Raw genomic sequence first — 20,902 nt, forward strand, 5'->3', positions numbered from 1 at the left:
CACTATAAAAAATAAACACCCAAATGATAGAAGTCCCTTCCCTCCCAACCATCTTTAAAAGGAAATTCTGCAAGACACTAACACGAATGACCCTAAAGACGTTCTGCTAAGTAAAACAGGCTCGCTACAACAGAACAAATACAATACATGCTACTACTTAGCCCAAGGGTTTATAATGACCAAACCCAGAAAGAAATCGATGAATGCTGCTGGGGCTGGGTTTCAGTTTTATATGAAGAAGAGAGCCTTAAAAGTGGATAGTGATGGTTGCATGGTAAAATTAACAGAGTTAATGCCACTGAAAAGGACACTTAAAATGAGTAAGATGGTAAATTTTATGTTAGTTTTATTTTGCCACAGTAGAAACAAAATGCATTAGTCTGGGTCAATCTGTACTGTGCCCTAAGGCTTGTGGGAGGGAGAAGAAAACATGCTCAAAAGAACTACTACCACTGATGTCATACAGTGAAGCACCCCTGAAAACACCATTACACTCTATACACAAGGAAAACAAGAAGCATTACCTGGCTTCTACTCCAGGCCTGATTGGTGGCTTTCCTGGTGGCGGCCGAGGCAAGAACTGAGGTGAAGCTGAGCTATTAACTTGATCCGTGCTGACCCAGGAAACTGGCCTTGGAATCTTGCTCTTTCTAGACTGGGAGATGATGGGTGTCAGAAAGCCATCTTCAGCTGATCTACTCAGGTGGGAATCTACTGCCAGTCTGGAAAAGGGAGTGAAGACTTCTTCCTCAGAAAAGGGAACAGGAGCAGCGGCTAATTTCTCCTCTATCAGCTTATCAGAGGCACTTGAGAGTTCCCCCAGGAAAGACTTGAACTGCCTTTTTTCTACCAGAAGTTTGACTAGTTCTGGCTGATAGGCTTTCTTCTGTAGAAGCTTTTCTTTTGCAGAGACTGCAGAAGATGATTCCAAAGTTGAATCTATTTCTTGTGCTAAAACAGGGATCCGGCTGTGCCTGGTTACAAAGGATGACCGAAGCATGTCCTTCCGGGTAGGAGGACCATGCTCATTCTCTGAGACACAATGATATAGCTCTCCATTTCTAGGGACAACTTTCTCTCTTTTTCCCTCTTGGTGCAAAAAAGTAGAGAGGTCTCCCTGCTGTCCTGGCAAGTCTTCACTCTTCATGTCCGCATCCTTAAAGAGTTTCGTTTGTGGTACCACCACCTGGCCAATCTGCCCTTCAGCAGGTGGGTCAATGACTTGTTGAGAAATTTCTGAAGTTCCAGTTGTGAAAAGCTTCAGTATCTCATGGTTTTTGTCCTGATTTGGCACCACACTAAAATTCTGTGTCTTTGATATATCAAGAGGTTCTGTGGTAGCTGACTGATCTCTTTCTGCAGTTACTAAATCTCCTGGGAAAGAGATTTCAACACAATGCTGCCCTTTACTTAACTTCTCATCTTCATTATCTGAGCCCAGAAGAATGCCTTTTTCCTCTGTTTCTCCAGGAAGATTTTCAAATTCTTTCATAACTAATCTATTATGGTCAGGAAAGTCTTTTGGTCCCAAGTCTTGAGATGTATCCCCGTCTCTCATATTGGGTAACATGTCATGACCAGTGTGATCTATCTGAAGTCCCAAATCCGTTCTGCTTCCTCCACTAGGAAGTTCGCCCTCTGTTGCAACCAAGCAGGAGAAGTTTTCTCTGGGAGAATAAAGTTCCACAGTGGGTTCCAAGGGCTGAAGATCTTTCTTCTCTGGTTGTGGACCATAGTGAAAGCTTCCTGAAGTTGACTGTGTTGATGCCGCAGAAGGTCTAGGAATTGTAATCTGGAGAAGTGGGGAGAAAAATGTAAAACATCTCATTATGTGGGGTATGAATCAGCTGCACGGTTTGAGATGCAATACTGCAGATTTCAATTTCTAAGAGTGACAAAGACTTTTACCAGTCTTCCCAACTCATACTACATGAGCAATTGTGAATAAGGGCGAAGGACGTTCACGTGGGCCTCAAAGGAGTTGCACAGAACGAATGATCCCTAGAGGCTCTGTGTGCTTGCTCCTTTCACAGGCCTATGCCCCAGAAGACTGACTGCAAAAGACCGCATGGCCCAGACTCCCTGCAAATAGGCGTCCTATGATAAGTTAAATTCTATTATCCCCACACTAAAGTCAGTTTTATGTGAATACAATTTAATATCTTTTTTAAAAGGCCTTTTTGGAGGAATCGGATAAACTCAGATCACTTAATGAAGACTATTAAGTCCTAGGAAAACAAAACAAAACACTTTGTGTCAGGAACATAATTAGGCTTACAGACATGTGAATCCTGCAGACCAATCTAGACAGAAATCACCTGACTGATACATGAAGTAACTCCCAAATAGGACAGGCATGGTAGTATATATCTGTAATGCCAGCATTTGGGTGGTTGAGGCTTGAGGAATTTGAGTTCCAGGTCAGCTTGATTTATGCTATAAAATTTTGTTAAAATAAATAAAAATAAGGAACTAGAGTCCTGAGGATGCTTCAGCTGAATCCAAGACAGGCTATTAGGGTTCAGAACTGCAGTAATCCTAGACCTATTGTGAACTTGAGGAAAGGCACTAAGTTCTCCTTCAGGAGGTCACCTCCTACTTCCTAAATAGTTAAACATCTTTTTAAATTATTCTAAGATACCGAGGTAGATGGCAACTTCCTAATACATGTTTTCATTACATTTATTTATTGTGTGTGTGTGCATGCATGTTCACTTGCACCATAAAACATACGTGGAGACCAGAGGACCATCCACAGGAGGTCAGTTCTGTCCTTCTATTATGTGGGTCTGGGAACCAAATTCAGGTTTTCAGGCTTGGCAGCAAGCACCTTACTCAGTAGACAATCTTGTCTGTCAGTCCTCGTGTCACTTTAAACTTTATCTATTTATTTATGAATGTATGTGTGTGAAGGTATGCATGCCATAGCTCAAATGTGAAGGTCAGAGGACAACCTTCCACTGTGTGGGTCCTAGGAATTAAACTCAGGTCATTCATCAAGATTGGTGGTATTTTCATCTGCTAAGCCATCTTGCTGGCCCTCTGTTATATTTTTATAATGATACTAAAATCTGAAATTCAGAGTACTTCACTTTTTTAAAGTTACTTTTAAGATCCAAGTGTGGCAATAGAAAAGTAGTTGTTAAATGACATTAAATATTAAATAACGAGGGAGATGAACATCTACATTCACAATAAACCAAGAATAGCCACCTCGTTAGTATGCGTAATTCCAATACTAATCCAAAAAGAATGAAACAGTGTTTACAAGAGCAATGTTTCACTGGCCTTCTGGGATCGAAGCCAGAAGTAACTCCTATAGATCTGAGATTAACTCCTTTTGATTATCTTTTTTTTTTTTTTGGTTTTTCGAGACAGGGTTTCTCTGTGTAGCTTTGCGCCTTTCCTGGAACTCGCTTTGGAGACCAGGCTGGCCTCGAACTCACAGAGATCCACCTGCCTCTGCCTCCCGAGTGCTGGGATTAAAGGCGTGTGCCACCACTGCCCGCCCTTTTGATTATCTTAGGACCTCTGTGTGGGTGTGCATGTGTGATTAGCAATCTTATATAAGGAAAATGTGTATGAACAGCCAGACAGAATTTCAGGCAATTACAACAAACTGTACATAACCTATTCTCATGTAACAGTCCCATAGCCTTTTAAATTTTGTAAGATATTCAAATTCATTTTTACAAATTCTATGATAACACTGCTATTTTTGTTTCCCCAACTTTAGTTGAATTCCATTATTAATACAAGTTCCTAAATGAAGAAAAACAAAGACAGGACCTAGGTTTTGAAAGTCACGCACACCACACCCTGTTACTGACACAGCATGTGCTCTCAAAATCTGGGGAACTGAGTCTGCAAAAACCCTGATGAAGCCGGGCGGTGGTGGCGCACGCCTTTAATCCCAGCACTCGGGAGGCAGAGCCAGGCGGATCTCTGTGAGTTCGAGGCCAGCCTGGGCTACCAAGTGAGTTCCAGGAAAGGCGCAAAGCTACACAGAGAAACCCTGTCTCAAAAAACCAAAAAAAAAAAAAAAAAAAAACCCTGATGAGATGAAAAGAGAAAACCCAGGATCAAGAAGAGAAAACAAGGGGTTAGAGATTTAGCTCAGTGGTAGAAAGCTTGCCTAGCAAGCACAAGGCCCTGGGTTTGGTCCTCAGCTTCGGAAGAAAAAAAAAAAAGAAAACAAATTCAAAGTGTAGCTGCAATACCTCCCTTGACCTTGAAGTTCAAAGCACACTGCCTTAGGACTAAACAGTAACCTCCCCATAAGATGCCGTTTGCATCTTTCATACCTTGAATTTCTGTAATTCATACCTGTTAGAGCATCACTTTTTTTCTCTCGAGACAAGGTCGTGCTACACAGCCCAGGCTGACCTTCCGTTTACAACCCTTTTCCCAAGTTAGTCTCTGGGATTCGAGGCACCAGCCACCATGGCCAGCAAAGGCAGGCACACTACTGTCACTTCTATTTTTGTGCTTTGCTTAACATCATCCATGCCTTTCTGCATTTCCTAAATCACCTTTGAGATTTCCGTTTCCTTCATGGTGTCATAGTTTTAGTAATGCCCAATATTAAAGCCTACATACTAATGAGTACAGAAGTCTTATGATTTATTACAATCAAGGAAACTATCAAATGGAATTAGTTTACACAGTTCAGGAAGAATAGCATTAATTTTTAGTTACATCATGTTAAGAGTTGGCCACACAGCAGACGACCATATGAATCAACTATCCTATCCATTTTAATTTATGAATCACACTTTTGTTTTTCTCTTGCTCAAGTATAATAAAAAAAAAAAAACCTTGGGAAATTAAACACTTGCACCAAGTAGCCTGTTTGTGATTTTTTTGTTTTTTTTGGTTTTGTTTCAGTATAACATGGAAGGCATAATAGCTATATGTTATATTGACCCATGGACAAGGACAATTTAGAAGTAATACAAGTAGTAGAATAATGTATTGGTTGTGACATTGCCCAGAATTAATTAAGAATTCCTGTCCTTTTAAAAATTTATGTTTTGGTGGGCGGTAGTGACACACACCTTTAATCACAGCACAGAGACAGGCGTAATCTCTGAGTTTGAGACCAGCCTGGTCTATAGAGCGAGTTCCAGGACAGCCAAGACAGTCAGGGCTACACAGAGAAACCCTGTCTCAAAAAAAAACAAAAACAAAAAAATTACATTTTGGGGGCTGGAGAGATGGCTCAGAGGTTAAAAGTACTTATTGCTCTTGTAGAGAATCTGAATTCAGTTCCCAGCACCCACATGGCAGCTCACAGCTGTCTGTAACTCCAGTTCAAGGGATCTGACACCCTGTTCTGACCTCTATGGGTACCAGGCATGTTCATGAGGCACAGACATATATGCAGGCAAAACACTCATACACACGAATTTAAACAAAACAAAAAATAGTATAGGCTATGGGGGACGGGGGAGGGGGAGCACACATGCCTTTAATCCCAGTACTTGGGAAGAGGAGGATCTCTGGGAGTTCAAGTTTAAGACCAAGCCTGGTCTACATAGTGAGTTTCTCTGTAGCTAAGACTGGCTTGGACCATGCAGCAATGCTCCTTCCTTGGTTTCCTGAGTACTGGGATGAGTTAAAGTCCTAAACAACCAGGGGGTGGGGGGAATCCTAAACAAAACAGACCTCAGGTTGGATTAGACATTAGCCCTAGCTTACTTAACCCTTGAGCTAGTGTTCTCTATGCCACAAACAACCTATAAAATTGTACAAAGCAGTTTGAGGGGACAGGAGGGAAGATCAATTAAATTCTGATTGGAAAAGAAGTAGGAAGTCATTTATTTCCCTATTTTGGAGCACTGACAAATCCTTACAGAGTGTTCAGAAAGCGAAATTTCATTGGTATCTTTTCCAAGTGTTTTTTTTTTTTTAAAGATTTATTTATTATGTATACAGCATGTTTGCCTGCAGGCCAGAAGAGGATGCCAGATCTCATTACAGATGGTTGTGAGCCACCATGTGGTTGCTGGGAATTGAACTCAAGACCTCTGGAAGAGCAGTCAGTGCTCTTAACCGCTGAGCCATCTCTCCAGCCCCTTTTCCAAGTGTTTTATAACTGGTATATCAAAACGTGTTTTAACAAAAACCGTTTCAATTTGGGAACAATGCTGAGGCTATTATGTTAGAAAGGAAGCCTGGTACCTGCCCCTGTGTCAGAACCAGAGCGCTTGTAGGTGCCTGAAGCTGTGCAGGCATCCTTCCTGCCTGAGGTTGGCTTTTCTGGGATTCCTCCTGCTCAAAGCCACTGCTTACCTCCAAAAGGCAACTGTTCTCAACAATGGCATGCATGCTCAGGGCTGAGAGCTGGCAGTACTGTTCCTCCAAAAGGTTTCTTTTCAGAAAACTTGGTACAACTGCCTTCAAACACTTGAAAATGAAGTTCATTCTACCCCAGACTTAGAAAAGTAGAGTTCTGAAAGCCAGGCTTGAGAGTATACATACATAGTGGCTGTCTCACAATTAAGAGAAATGTAAAACATGAGAAATTTCTGAGCAGAGATTTCAAAAAAAGCTCAGACTTGTTAACAGTATATAAAGAACAAACTAAAACACAGGCCTTTCTTAGCAGATGTATAATCAAATTCTTCAAAATGGTAATTCTATAATAATTTGTGTACATACACACATAAATAGGCAGACCTTATAGTCTAATTATAAATGTTGCAAAATTAGGTTATAATGATAGTTCATGTATTAAGTTTGATATAACAAAGAAAAGCTCACTTACATTATTATTTTCTTTTTTTTTTTCCCCCCAGACAGGGTCTCATTATGTACCCCCAGCTGTCCTGAAGCTCACTCTGTAGACCAGGATGGCCTTGAACTCACAGAGATCCAGCTGCCTCTGCCTCCCGAGGGCTAGGATTAACCAGGCATGCGCCACCACTCCTGGCTTTATTTTTTCCTTACTGCAGGGTGACTATGAATTTAGTATAAATACTATTGTTTACATGTACCTATTTGCTAAACTTAAGCCTCTAATTCTTGCACAACCTTAACTGATCAACTAACCTACCTTCTCTTTATTTAGATACAGGGTCTCACTGTATCCCAGACTAGCCTTGAATTTACAGTAGTCCCCTTTACATAGCTTCCTAAATTCTGGGATTATAGCTGTGAACCACCATGTCAGTGTGTGTGTGTGTGAGAATGTGCTTGTATGTGGGGACACTCCTATTTTTTCAGACAGATCTCTCACTAGATCTGGAACTCAGTGATTTGGCTAGGGTGGCTGGCCAGCAAGCTCTAGGGATTCATTTATCTTTGTCCCGGTCCCCCAGCCCCCACACACTCTGACTCAGTGCTGGAGTCACAGATGTGTACTGCCATGCCTAGGTTTTATGTGGGTACTGAGTATCTGAACTCAGGTCCTCATGTAGGCACAGCAAATAATTTACTGATTGAGTCAACTTCCTAGCCCCAATCTTCTCTCTTTTTGGTTTGGTTTTTTTATTTTGTATTATTTTGAGACAAGGTCTCACTGTGTATCCCTGCCGTCCTGGAACTTGGTATGTAAAAGAAGCTGGCCTCAAACTCACAGAGATCCACCTACCTCAACCTCCTGAGTCCTGGGATTGAAGGTGTGTGTAACCACACCCAGCTCAGGCTTTTCTTAATAACACATTGAGCAGACAACACCAATTAATAACAAAAAACGCCGTCTCTTACCGCAGTCAGGGGGCCTTCTGCTTGCGCCTCCATTGGACTTGTGGGAGTCACTGTGATGAACTGACTAGCAGCTCCAGCCTGGAGGTCTAGCCTGTCTGTGTACTGTTCTGAAGCAGCAGTGGCAGGGCATTCCGCAGAAAGTGCTAAGACCACACCTGAGGTCTCCTGTAAGTGACGGTTGTTGGTCCAAGGACCTACTTGGATCTTTTCATCTTGAGCTGACCCTTCAAGGACCTGAAGCACTTCAGGCTCCTCATCTGAAGGGCTTCCAGTTGTTTTATGGCCTAACACCTCATTTGTCCTAAAATCCTGAAGGTCTTGCTCTTTGTCCACAATCACCCATTCTTTGGAATCAACCTCCTGCTTGCAAGAGCTTAAGTTAACCGCTATAAATCCATTGCTGCCGCCACCATCTGCCTGCTCTGGAGTGTTGGCAGAGGCAGGCTTGGAGGCATCAGGAAGGTATTCTTCATCATAGTGCCAGATGTGGTCAGTGCGGGACACAACAGGAACACAAGGCTTATGAGGCAGAGCAGGGAGAACAGATTCCTTTCCTGCACTGGAATCTTTCTGCATTTTCTCCATGCTTAAGGAAACAGAAAGAAGTTATTCGGTTGTCCTTAGAGAAACATTTATTATATACTGATAAACTCTATGTGGAACAAACATTTTTTTTTTTTTTGAGACAGGGTTTCTCTGTGTAGCTTTGTGCCTTTCCTGGAACTCACTCTGTAGCCCAGGCTGGCCTCGAACTCACAGAGATCCACCTGCCTCTGCCTCCCGAGTGCTGGGATTAAAGGTGTGCGCCACCACCGCCCAGCAACCATTCTTAAAAAGTGTGATAATACGTAGGAAAAAAACAAAGTTTACAGGGTCGATGGTGTTTTTTTCTTGCCGTACCTGCTCTTACCCACCACTGTCTACTTTCAAAGTCTCTTTTGTCACTTGATGTCCTTGCCAAACTAAGTTTTTATTCCTATTGCTCTCTTACATCTAGTTCTCATCTTAACTGTAATTCAAAATGGCTAAAGCATGGTTCAAGTCTAATCCATCCTTTTGATCATATCTGGGTATGTAATAATGGATGACCTTGCATTTCTGATCATTCTGCCTCTAGCTTCCTAGAACTGAGATTACAGACATGTACTACAACACAGACTTTTATGTCTTTCTGGGGACAGAACATAGGGCCTCATATATGCTAGGCAGGCACTCTAGCAATTGAATTAGACTCTCAGCCCAAATCCATAGCCATTCTTAACCTAACATCTCATTGCCAACAGTCCCAGAGTTGGGACTATAGTGTTCACCACCATATACATCTTAATTATCTTGAAGCCTTTTTATTAATTGTAAATATACCTCAAATCTTACATTTTTATTTCCATTTTTTTACCAAAATTTGTTATATGGAGGATGTGCCTAACTGACCAAGCGCAACAATCATTACGGTATTTACATTCAGACCTCTAAAGTTTAGCTCTTCTTCTTCCTTGGAAAGTGGGAGTGCTACAGGGCACAGTGGCAAACTTGCTATGTATTTTCCCACTGCATCTTCTTTGTGCCCTCACTCCTGTCTGCTGTGGCCTTTACTGTGCCCTTCTGCCTCTACACTGTTGCCTCCAAGAGTTTACTTTCTAACAAGGTCAAGGAAAATACGTTCACTTGATTACTATATCTGGTTTTAGGAAGTTACCACTCTCAAAGACAAAGACTTTGCTATAGAGTCTGTAATGATATTAGACTTCACTAAGAATGATGATGATCTATAACTATGATATGAACAAATGGAAGCTTAATGGAGTCAGTGTTATAAAAACACAAGAATTTCTTATGTGAAAGAATTTATACAATGGATATAAAATATAATAGAAAAAAAAGATACATTACATACCAGGTCTCAAGAAACTTGTCAGTATCTGGCTTTGGCTCTAGTGTCAGACGTTTTTCTAGCTCAAAGCTATGAATCGAACGTAACTTCCTTACTAAGGGAACATCTCTGTCTGGCTGAGTAATCTCTGATCGGACACGAATTGGTGAGCCCAGGCTTGGAGCATTGAGAATGCCATTTACTTGACCATGGCTATTTTCTTCTTCAGTAGCAGCCTAGAAAAAAAAATACAAAATAGAATCATGAAAAATTCTCCAAATATTATACATGGGAGAAATCACTGGAGCCTTTGAAATAATATCAACAAATGATTACATGTATTTTCAGAAAATTAAAAAAATTTTTTTGTTTGTTTTTCTGAGACAGAGTTTCTCAGTATAGTCCTGGCTGTTCTGGAACTCATTCTGTAGACCAGGCTGGCCTTGAACTCAGAGATCCACCTGCCTCTGCCTCCTGAGTGCTGAGATTAAAAGCATACACCATCACTACCAGGCTCTAAAGTGCTTTTTTAATTTTAACTTTAAAAATTATATTTATGAAAAAAAACTATATTTATGTATTTGCTTATTTACTTACTGTATATATGTGTGTATGTGTTGTGGAATATTTGTTTACACTGCAAAGATGTGTCTTTGCCAAGATGCCTTCTGATTGATTTAATAAAGAGCTGAATGGCCAATAGCAAGGCAGGAGATATAGGCAGGATTTCCGGGGACAGAGAGGAAGAGGAGATGAATCGAGGCATGCAGGAGACGCCACGGGGATGTGGGGAGAATAAAAGAAAGGTAAAAAGTCACATAGTAAAATGCAGATTAATATAAGCAGTTTAATTTAAGTTATAAGAGCTAGTTAGAAACAAACCTAAGCTAGGGCTGAGCTTTCATCATTAATAATAAGTCTCCCTGTCGTTATTTGGGAGCTGGCTGGTGGGACAGAGAAAGAGTGGCTACATGTGTGTGCCCTTACCACATGTGAGTATGGAGGTCAGAGGACAACTGTGTGAGCCGACTCTCTCCTTCTATGTGAACTGCCAGGCTAGGTGACAAGCACCTAAACCTCCAGACTCAACTCACCAGCTCAGAAAACGAAGGTATTTTGACCTTGTGGCTGGAGAAATGGCTAAGCAGTTAAGAGCATCTATTGTTGCTGTAGAGGACTGTGGTTTGAGTTCCAGCACCCACATTGGGTGACTCACAACCACTTGTAATTCCCACTCCAGGGGATCTGAAGCCAGAACTACATGAAATAAAGTTGTGTTGTTTACAAGGCACCTGTTTTATGATGTTTTTTTATTATAGCAGCCCAAACATACTAAGAATATATCCTTAAGAATTTTTTTCTTTTTTCAAAAGGTAACATTTCACTTAAAAAAAAAAAAAGATTACTTTTATTTCAAATTGCATGCCCATGTATGAACACTGAGTATAGATGCCCTCAGAGTCCAAAGGCATCAGATCTCCTGGAGCTGGGGTTAAAGGTAGTTGTGAGCCAACAGGCACAGATGTTAGGAACTGAACTCAGGTCCTTTCATCAGCACTACATGCTCTTAATTGCTGACCCATCTCTCCAGCACCTCCTTAAGACAACCTTTTCGTTAGCAATATAAAGAACCAGGTTTGTGATATTTTCATACATATATATCATTATACTTTCTCATTTTAAATCCCCATGCCACCCTCCCCTCTTAAATGTTTAAAGTTATATAACTTAATAAAGGTACAAAGATAGGACAAATGTCTCAGAATTGATCACAGATGATCTTGGAAGGATATAGTAAGGGGACTCCAGCCAGCCCGAGCATGGCAAACATAGATCCTTTATTTGGCCACTTCTTTCTCCTGAGGCTGACTACCAAGGTCCAGCTATCAAAGTATTGAAGTCCAGCAATCAAAAGCCCCCTCTGGCTGCCCTAATTAACATGTCCAATCAAAATTAAACACTTGGTTTCCCCTTTTGCCTTTATAAACCACCACTTGCCTATGGGCCAAGTCTGTTTCCTCTCCATCCAGAGGCAGTTCTTTGTTGTCACACCCCCTCCCCCAGCAAATACCCCCTTTCCCTCTCTCTTGTTCCTTTCCCCTTCTCCCTCATCCTCTACATCCTGTTTTTGTCTCTTACTCCCTGTCCTTTGTCCTTCTTGGGCAAATAAATCTCTTTTGTGCTGAGAACTTGGTTGTGGGGTATCCTGAGCTGATACCAATCCTTACATATAGTCCCATTCATAAAGTATAACTAGCCAACTTTCTACCAACTACCATTTGTAAGCCTGAGCCCTAAGCTTCAACCTCTTCCTCAACTCAACTCTTTTTGTAGTTGTTTTTTTGTTTTGTTTTGTTTTGTTTTGTTTGTTTGTTTTGAGACAGGGTCTCATTGTGTAACTGTGGCTGGTCTGGAATTTAGTATATAGATCAGAATGGCCTCGAATTCACATAGATCTGCCTGCCTCTACCTCCCACCTGCTAGGATTAAAGCATCTGGCCCAATTTTTTAAAAAACACTTCAACAGCACATAACACCAACTACTATTGTACCGAACGGCCTTTCCAGCATTATCTTCATATTCAAAATGGGAAAGAATGAATGAACGAGTGAGAGCCGAGGAAAGTCTGGGGTAACCGCCAGAGACAGTTACAAATCCTCACTCCTCTTCCCACACTCACAAGTCCACCTTGCTTACAACTCTAAGAAAGTCTTTGATTTATCATCCACTTTATCAGTTCACGATCAAATGTGATCTGTGATCCTCTCACTCCCTGGCTGTCGGCCTCTTCACCTCATTAGAGACAGCTCCCCAGGCTGTGCACAGAGCTCCACTGATCAGTCAAGAAAGGGTACAGAGCTCCGTCACATTATTTGGAAAGATGATCAGCTTTTGTTCTACAGATATTTCTTTTCTGTTTGCTTTTCGTGTCTTCCCTGCTTCCTCCTTTCTTCCGTTCTTTTACAGTGAGGGCAGAGATGGAACCCTCAGGCATGCTGGGCAAGTGCTCTACCATTAAGTCATACTCCCACTCCTGATTCATTTTAAACATCTATCTTTTCCATAAAACACAATGAATATTAATACTTGGTATCTAAACCTGAGCACTTTGGAACACATTAGCTAAAATATCACAATTTCAAATATTTAAAATAATTAGCAAGGGTGCTGGAGAGATGGCTCAGGAGTTAAGAGCATTTGCTGCTCTTTCAAAGGACCTGGGTTTAGTTCCCAGCACTCACATGGTGGCTCACAACCATCCATAACTCCAGTTCCAGGGGTCTGATGCCTTCTTCTGACCTCCAGACACCAGACACACAAGTGGTGCAAATACATACATACACGTAGGCAAAACAGTTACATACATGAGAAATAAATTTTAAAAAATTTAAATAAAATAATTAGCAATACTTTGTTCTATTTTACACTCAAAATTGAGAATCATAAGCTGGTGGGATTATTTAGTGGATAAAGCTTCTTGCCACCAAACTTGAGGAGCTGTTTTCTTTGTTTTTTAATTAAAATATAATTACGTTTGCTCCCTTCCCTCTCCTCCCTCCGACCTTCCCCATGCACCCTTGCTCCCTCAACTCTCAAATTCATGGCCTCTAGTTCTTCAACTGTCTTTACATATGTATGTATATATCTTCCTAAGTACCTAAACCAACCTGTTGCGTCCATATGATGTTACTTGTATGTGTATGATTTTGGGGTTGAGTACCTGGTGTTAGACAACCAGTCTGGGGGCTCTTCCCTGGTGCAACTATGGAATGCTGAGATGGAGGTGACCAGGGTTTGATCTCTAGGACTAACATGGTAGAGAGAACAACTCCTGTAGGTTGACCTTTGCATGTGTGCGCTCTCTCTCTCTCTCTCTTTCTCTCTCTCTCTCTCTCTCTCTCTCTCTCTCTCTCTCAATTGTGATATAAAGAAATACGCACCTTACAAATTCCAAGCTTTATCTTGTTCTTGTTGATATCCATCTCTTCCCAGACATCCTTTTCCTGAGGGCGAATGTGCCCCAGAGATCCAGGCAATTTATCTGGTGATACACCAACAGGGATACCATTCTCCCCATCACTAAGCTGTTCATCTGGAAACACTTCATCTGTATTTTCTCGGAGCAAGTCTCCTGGGATAGGAGTGGCATTTGCAATTCTGAAAAGAGAGGGGAGGAAAACAGAAAACTTCAAAAGACCAGAATCAAAAGTTAACATGAAACAGACTGTTCTACATTTTGTCTCTGGATTTAAGTTTATACATAATTAAGAATTAAACAAAATCTAAAGCTTTTTTTTTCTTCTTTTTGGTTCACCGTGTAGCAGTGGCTATCCTGGATCTCGCTCTGTAGACCAGGCTGGCCTTGAACTCCCAGAGATCCTCCTGCCTCTACCTCCCGAGTGCTGGGATTAAAAGTGTGCGTCACCCCCGCCCTGCTGACAATCACTTTAAAAGTCAGAAAGATGCTGGGTGGTGGTGGCTCATGCCTTTAATCCCAGCAGAGCCAGGTGGATCTCTGTGAGTTCAAGGCCAGCCTGGTCTATAGAGCGAGATTCAGGACAGGCACCAAAACTACACAGAAAAACTCTGTCTCGGAAAAAAAAAAGTCAGAAACATCTGTTCTACTTTCCATGATGCTTTCATCAATAAAATAAAAATTTCTATTCTTTAACATTTTTGTAAATAATAAAAGCAATTATACATAGGGAAATACTAAGGGCTATAAGGAAATAAATGTGATTTAGATGATTTTTTTACTATGAAATGTATACTACTGTTTCTTTTATTTTTAATATTTATTAAAATAAGCCTTTTTTCATTCAGTATATTTTGATCATGTTTTTCACTCCTTCCTACCCAACCAATTTTATGTCCTTTCTCTCTCTTTAAAACAAACAAATGAACAAACAACAAAAAGAAAAACCCAAAACCAAACAAAAAAACCCACAAAAACACAAATGAAAATCAAAACCAACCAGCAGAAGAGCAATAAAACAAACAAAAAAGAAAAGAAAAAATTGCCAACAGTGAAACAAAACAATGTCTGCTGCTTTTTCATTACAGAGTTCACAAAGTTCCTACTATGCCCAAGGCGCCAGGCAAAACAAAGGAGAAAATCAGAAAGTCTGAAATTAGAGAATTTATACAGATCTACATAAGGAGAATAAAAAGTATTTATAGGTATTTGTCTATATATTTCTTTCTTCCTTTCTTTCATTTGAGAGAAGGTTTTACTTTTATCCCACACTGGCATTGAGTACGGCATCTTCCTGAATCCTGGGATTACAGGAGTACACCACCATGCTTGGCTATACAGATTTCTTCTGAGTGAATCCCAGGTCCTGTTTTACATAGTTGTCATCACTCAGCCTACTGGTCCAGGAGAGGCTTTTAGTTCTTAGCCATCACTAACTTAAAAGACCTCTGGGAACTCTGTGCTCCATAAACACTAGTGCTGTTGTTGTTTCTATAATTTATTTATTTATTTATTTTTTGGCCTGCATATATATCTATGTGAGGGTGTCAGATCCCCTGGAACTGGAGTTACAGACAGTTGTGAGCTGGCATGTGGGTGCTGGGAATTGAATGCAGGTCCTCTGGAAGAACAGGCAGTGCTCTTAACCGCTGAGGTATCTCTCTAGCCTCAATACTAGTGTTTTTAAAAAATATTTCTGGCTGAGCACCATATTTAGCATACAAAGAAATTTCTAACAAGTAACCTGGAATGTCTGAACACAGGAAGACAGCCCTCAACTGACTGTGTTGACATACGCCATTACTGTGAGCAGCCATACCCTGGCCAGGCATGGTAGTGCACACCTTTAGTCCCTACACTTGGGAAGCAGAGGTAGGCAGATCTCTGGGAGGTCAACAGAGCGAGTTCCACGACAGCCAGGACTACATAGTGGGACCCTGTCCCCAAAATACCCCCGGAGAAAAAAAACCAAAACCACAACAAAAAAACTAAAGGTCGAATATGTGCGCTAGCACGAACGTTCTAGGAACACTTCACTTCCTTCTGAGACCACCAATCGTTTCCCAAGGTCTTATTCAGATTTTTTGCCCTTTGCTACTATCTCTGCCTAAGTTGGTCAATTTTAAGTGATCTCTTTATCAATACTGTAGGTAAACAACCTAAAAAGTTGATTCTTCACAGAGCATGGTTCTCACAAGAAACCTTGCAGCCCAGTAAAGCGGTCCCTGTACTTCAGACTCAGGAAACAGTAAAAGGTGGTTTGGCCTGAAATTGTCCAAATGTACAAACTATTAAAGATCAGAAATAAACTGAGTACTGAGAGATTTTTCAGATGAGTTCAATATAATTGACTTATACAAGGAAAGTATACCTGGAACCCTACTGACCATCCTTTCTCCACGCTTTGATCCCTTAATGTTCCAAATCTTTTCCCCTTCTGCCCATCACTCTTCTCTACAGTGATTCCACTTCCTACTTCCTTTTTCTACTCCTTGGGAAATAAACTACATCTGTACCTACAAAACTACTCTATTTTCACTCAATCCTAATCTTCCTTATCTGTTACACAATATCATGTACTTCAAGGCACTCATCGCCATCTCCATCCAGGCTCTCTTCCACATGACTCAGACTTCTCCTTTGTATTTATTCCTTATTTTTTATTCTTTCCATATCATTTTTTCCCTTTTCCCAAACTCTCTTAATGGAGAGTTTGACAAGAGAGAAACAATTCCTCACCAAGAAAATTATGGCATGTTCAGGGATATGAAGGCAAAAGGGGAGGGCGGGGTTAGCTCAGTTGGTAGAGCACTTGGCCAGCACACACCAAAGCTCTGGGTTTACCCCTAAAACCTATGAAAAAAAGGGGGGGGGAGAGGGAGGGAAGGAGAGAGGGAAGGATAAAAAGAAAAAAATTAAGAAAAGAGAGAAAGTAGGGCTGGATGGCTCAAAGGTTAAGAGCACTTGCTGATCTTGCTGAAGACCCAGGTTTGGTTCCCAGCACCCACAAATAACTCCAGTTCCAGCAGACATCACATCCTCTTCTAAACTCTGTGGGCACCAGGCCATGGAGTCTAGAACATGTAAGGCAAACACTCATAAAATAGTCATAAATCTTAAAAAAAAAAAAAAGGAATAAGGAAGGTAGTGACCAGTCAGTATGAGGTTATCATTAGCACATGGTCTTTCCAAAGGAAAACATAAAGCAGTACGGTGGCACACACTTAGAATTCCAGACTCAAGAGGCTGACGTAGGAAGATCCACAAGTTCAAAGCCAGTCTAGGCTACACAGTGAATTCAAAGCCAGATGGAATGCATAGTGAAACCTTGCCTTAAAAAAAATAAACAACTCATCAAGCTTGGCGGTGGTGATGCGCACCTTTAATCCCAGCACTCAAGAGGCAGAGGCAGGGGGATCTCTGTGAGTTTGAGGCCAGCCTGGTCTACAAAGTGAGTTCCAGGACAGCCAGGACTGCACAGAGAAACCCTGTCTCAAAAAACCAAAACTTCAGAACAAACAAAAACTTAAAAGGAAAAGTGTCTAATATAAGTAAAAGAGAAAAACACTAAATCATGGAGCTAGGGCTGGAAAGACGGCTCAGCAGTTAAGAGCACTTGTCCTTACAGAGGTTCTGGGTTTGGCTCCTAGCGTCCATATGGTGGCTTAAAAATGTTTATAATTCTAGTTCCAGGGAATCTGACGCCATCTTCTGACTTCTGTGGATACCTAGCATATACATCACACACACACACACACACACACACACACACACACACACACACACACCTCTATCTATCTATCTATCTATCTATCTATCTATCTATCTATCTATCTATCTATCTATCTATCGAGAGAAAAATAAACATAAAAAAAACCCCACACAAATGGAAATAGCTGGGCATGATGGGGCACACCAGTAATTCTGGATTCAGGAGGCTGAGGACAGAAGGATTACAAGTTCAAGGTCAGCTTGGTTATACAGCAAGACTCCTGTATCAAACACATAAACAAACCCAGCAAATAAATAAGAAGAAACAAGAATATAGATAGAAATATACTATATTTCCTAATATTCTACATAAGTTAAAGTACTTTCATAAGAAAAATATGCCTACACATTTTGTTCCCATGGAGTTTAAACACAGTGCAGTTAGAAATAATTATGATTATGTTGTGTGGTGGTGGTGCACGCCTTTAATCCAGCATTTGGGAGGCAGAGGCAGGTGGATTTTTGAGTTCTAGGCCAGCCTGGTCTACAGAGTGAGTTCCAGGACAGCCAGGGCTACATAGAGAAACCCTGTCTCAAACCCCGCCCTCCCCAAAAAAACCCAACCCCCCCCCAAAAAAAACCCAAAGAATAATTATGACTTATTCTTTCAGGTTCCCATATATATTCTTTAGAAATACAAGTAATGTTCCTCTATTCTGAAGAAAACCCACTGTACCTCTGGTATCAACAAGTCACATTAGCTCTAAGCTCCCATTTCACAGAATGAACCATTAGTATTTTCTGAATTAAGTAATTCCAAAGCCTAGTAAGAAAAAGATTTAACTCAAGGAAATGCTCAAGGCCCTCCCACATGTCTTAGCACTTCACAATCTGAGAGGCTCAGGATGGACTAACGGGAATTCCTGCATTCAGAAAAAGCACCACTCACTGAACTGTGTAGGACATACCCAATTGCAGCAGGGGTCAAGCGGGTGTGCAACTGAGGGGTGGCAGAGGTGGTGGTGGTGGTTAGGGAGCCGTCCGTTCCACTCTTTTCCCAGTCAAAAGGGTCACTCTCAATCACTCCAAAGGTCTTGATGCTATTGTCAAACACGGATGTAAGAAGCTAAACCACAAAGAAGGAAACCAGAGTGAGCCAACAGGAATAGACTTAACGTTCTTCTACAGCAGAAAGCACACCAGACCCACAAAAAGGATTATAATACGATTTCCTTCAAAATTCATGGTTCAAGGAAGGAAACCAACTGGGACTATGTGGATGACAATAAGAAATTAATGTTGCCGGGCGGTGGTGGCACACGCCTTTAATCCCAGCACTCGGGAGGCAGAGCCAGGCAGATCTCTGTGAGTTCGAGGCCAGCCTGGGCTACCAAGTGAGTTCCAGGAAAGGCGCAAAGCTACACAGAGAAACCCTGTCTCGAAAAACCAAAAAAAAAAAAAAAAAAAAAAAAGAAATTAATGTTAGTTAATTAATTAAGTAACGTTGATTGTGGTACCAGTATATAGTTGTATGAAACATTTTGTTTATAGAAGATATATTGGGCTGGAGAGATGGCTCAGAGGTTAAGAGCACTGGCTGCTCTTCCAGAGGTCCTGAGTTCAATTCCCAGCAACCACAATGGGGCTCACAACTATCTGTAATGACACCTGGTGCCCTCTTCTGGCCTGCAGGCAGAACACTGTGTACATAATAAATAAATAAAATCTTAAAAAAAATAAGAAGATACATTATACAGCTTTTCATTTATAATCTACTCTCAGACAGCTTGGTAAAAAGAAGTATGTACCATGATTATACATAGCCATACATATTCAGGTGAACCACTCATTTGGCTATGTATCTATCTATAAAGAAGACATTTTTTTTTTTTAAAGATTTATTTATTTATTATGGGTACAGTGTTCTGCCTACATGCATGCTTGCAGGCCAGAAGAGGGCACCAGATCTCATTATAGATGGTTGTGAGCCACCATGTGGTTGCTGGGAATTGAACTCAGGACCTCTGGAAGAGCAGCCAGTGCTCTTAACCGCTGAGCCATCTCTCCAGCCCTAAAGAAGACATTTTTTTAAAGATTTATTTATTTATCATGTATACAGCATTCTGCCTGATGTATGCCTGCATATCAGAAGACACCAGATCTCATTATAGATGGTTGTGAGCCACCATGTGGTTGCTGGGAATTGAACTCAGAACCTCTGAAGAGCAGCCAGTGCTCTTAACCTCTGAGCCATCTCTCTAGCCCTAAAGAGGACACTTTTGTATGGCTAAACCTAAATAAGTAACCAGTAGTTATAGCTGGGATGTCCAAAGAAGAATCAAAGAAAGTCCTGTGCTGGGTGGCGGTGGCGCACGCCTTTAATCTCAGCACTATGGAGGCAGAGTCAGGAGGATCTCTGTGAGTTCGAGGCCAGCCTGGTCTACAGAGCGAGATCCTGGACAGGTATCAAAACTACACAGAGAAACCCTGTCTCGAAAAACCAAAAAAAAAAAAAAAAAAGAAGAAAAAAAGTCCTTGTGCGTTCTTTGTGCGTGTTTATGCCCTTTTAAAAATGTCTCTTTTATGTATATGTGTTTATACATAAAAATAGTCAAATTAATCCTTTTAGTTTGATTTGTTGCATATATAATTGATTGTTACCCACACCACTTGTCCATATGCACCATTTTCAATTTCCTGAGTGCAGCTTCATTCTCTAATCATCTCTCTCACTTTGCAAGTATCCTGACTTTTGGGATTCATTTTTACAGTTCCTGCTCCGGACCTGAAACCAGCACTTCTCACTGGAGCATTTTGCCCATACCTTTGAGGTTTAAAAAGGTAAGTCCGGCTATTAAGTGCACAGCAGATGCCAGAGATTGGGATGATAAGAGGTGGTAAGAACCAGCTAGGAGGCTACTTAAACCTCATGGTCAGTTAAACCATCATGGTTACAGTCAACATAAGTGATGTGGATATGATCTGGAAAAGAGCTCAAAGACCCTGTTGACAAAGCTGATGAAAGCCGGGAGGGTAAGGACAGAATAAAGGCTAAGTTAAATTTCTGTCCTGAGCCACTGGATAAACTGTAGTGAAATGAATTTTTAAAGCACATTATTCAAGGCATAGAAAGGGCAATCAAAATGAGATTCTGAGTAATCTGAATTTTCTATTTCTCTAATTTCTAAATGTTTATGCATTTTTTTTTGTTTTTTGAGACAGGGTTATGTATTATTTTTAGTAACAACAAATTTAACTAAAATGTACTTTCTAAAGCAATTTGGTTCAATACCTACCCACATGCAACCCACAAAGATGGTTGATGCTAGTTTCCAGCCATCATCAGACATAGACTCAATGGATTAATATTCCTCTTAGCCTCAGCACAAAAACAATCAATAACAGTGTCATTTATCTCCATATAAAATTTTAATTTGCCATTTGAAAGAAAATGGATAGGAATTATTTGTAGCATGATATATTGAATTTCACTGAGGCTCTTGATTTCTGAATTCTAATTGAATGAATGCAAACTAGTAGATCAATAAAGCACTTACCCCAGAGAGTACAATACAATACTGGCTTGGCTAATGCAAAGATCATTCAATGCAAAACAGAGTGCCTCACTTCAGTG

General features: G+C 40.9%; 1 protein-coding gene across 6 annotated transcripts in view; it reads right to left on the bottom strand.

Annotated features, from left to right (window-relative positions):
• Ttbk2 (tau tubulin kinase 2) overlaps positions 1-20,902 on the bottom strand; it is a 113,882-nt gene that overhangs the window by 4,687 nt on the left and 88,293 nt on the right. For all 6 annotated transcript variants that reach the window (XM_059261215.1, XM_059261217.1, XM_059261216.1 and 3 more), the window contains 5 exons: positions 18,237-18,394; positions 13,523-13,739; positions 9,605-9,816; positions 7,711-8,296; positions 525-1,792 (listed from right to left, as the gene is read on the bottom strand). In XM_059261215.1, coding sequence (XP_059117198.1) covers positions 525-1,792; positions 7,711-8,296; positions 9,605-9,816; positions 13,523-13,739; positions 18,237-18,394 — 2,441 coding nt within the window. The remainder of the gene's footprint in view (positions 1-524; positions 1,793-7,710; positions 8,297-9,604; positions 9,817-13,522; positions 13,740-18,236; positions 18,395-20,902) is intronic.

The sequence above is a fragment of the Peromyscus eremicus genome, chromosome 4, assembly GCF_949786415.1.
Source record: "Peromyscus eremicus chromosome 4, PerEre_H2_v1, whole genome shotgun sequence".
NCBI classification, from domain to species: domain Eukaryota; kingdom Metazoa; phylum Chordata; class Mammalia; order Rodentia; family Cricetidae; genus Peromyscus; species Peromyscus eremicus.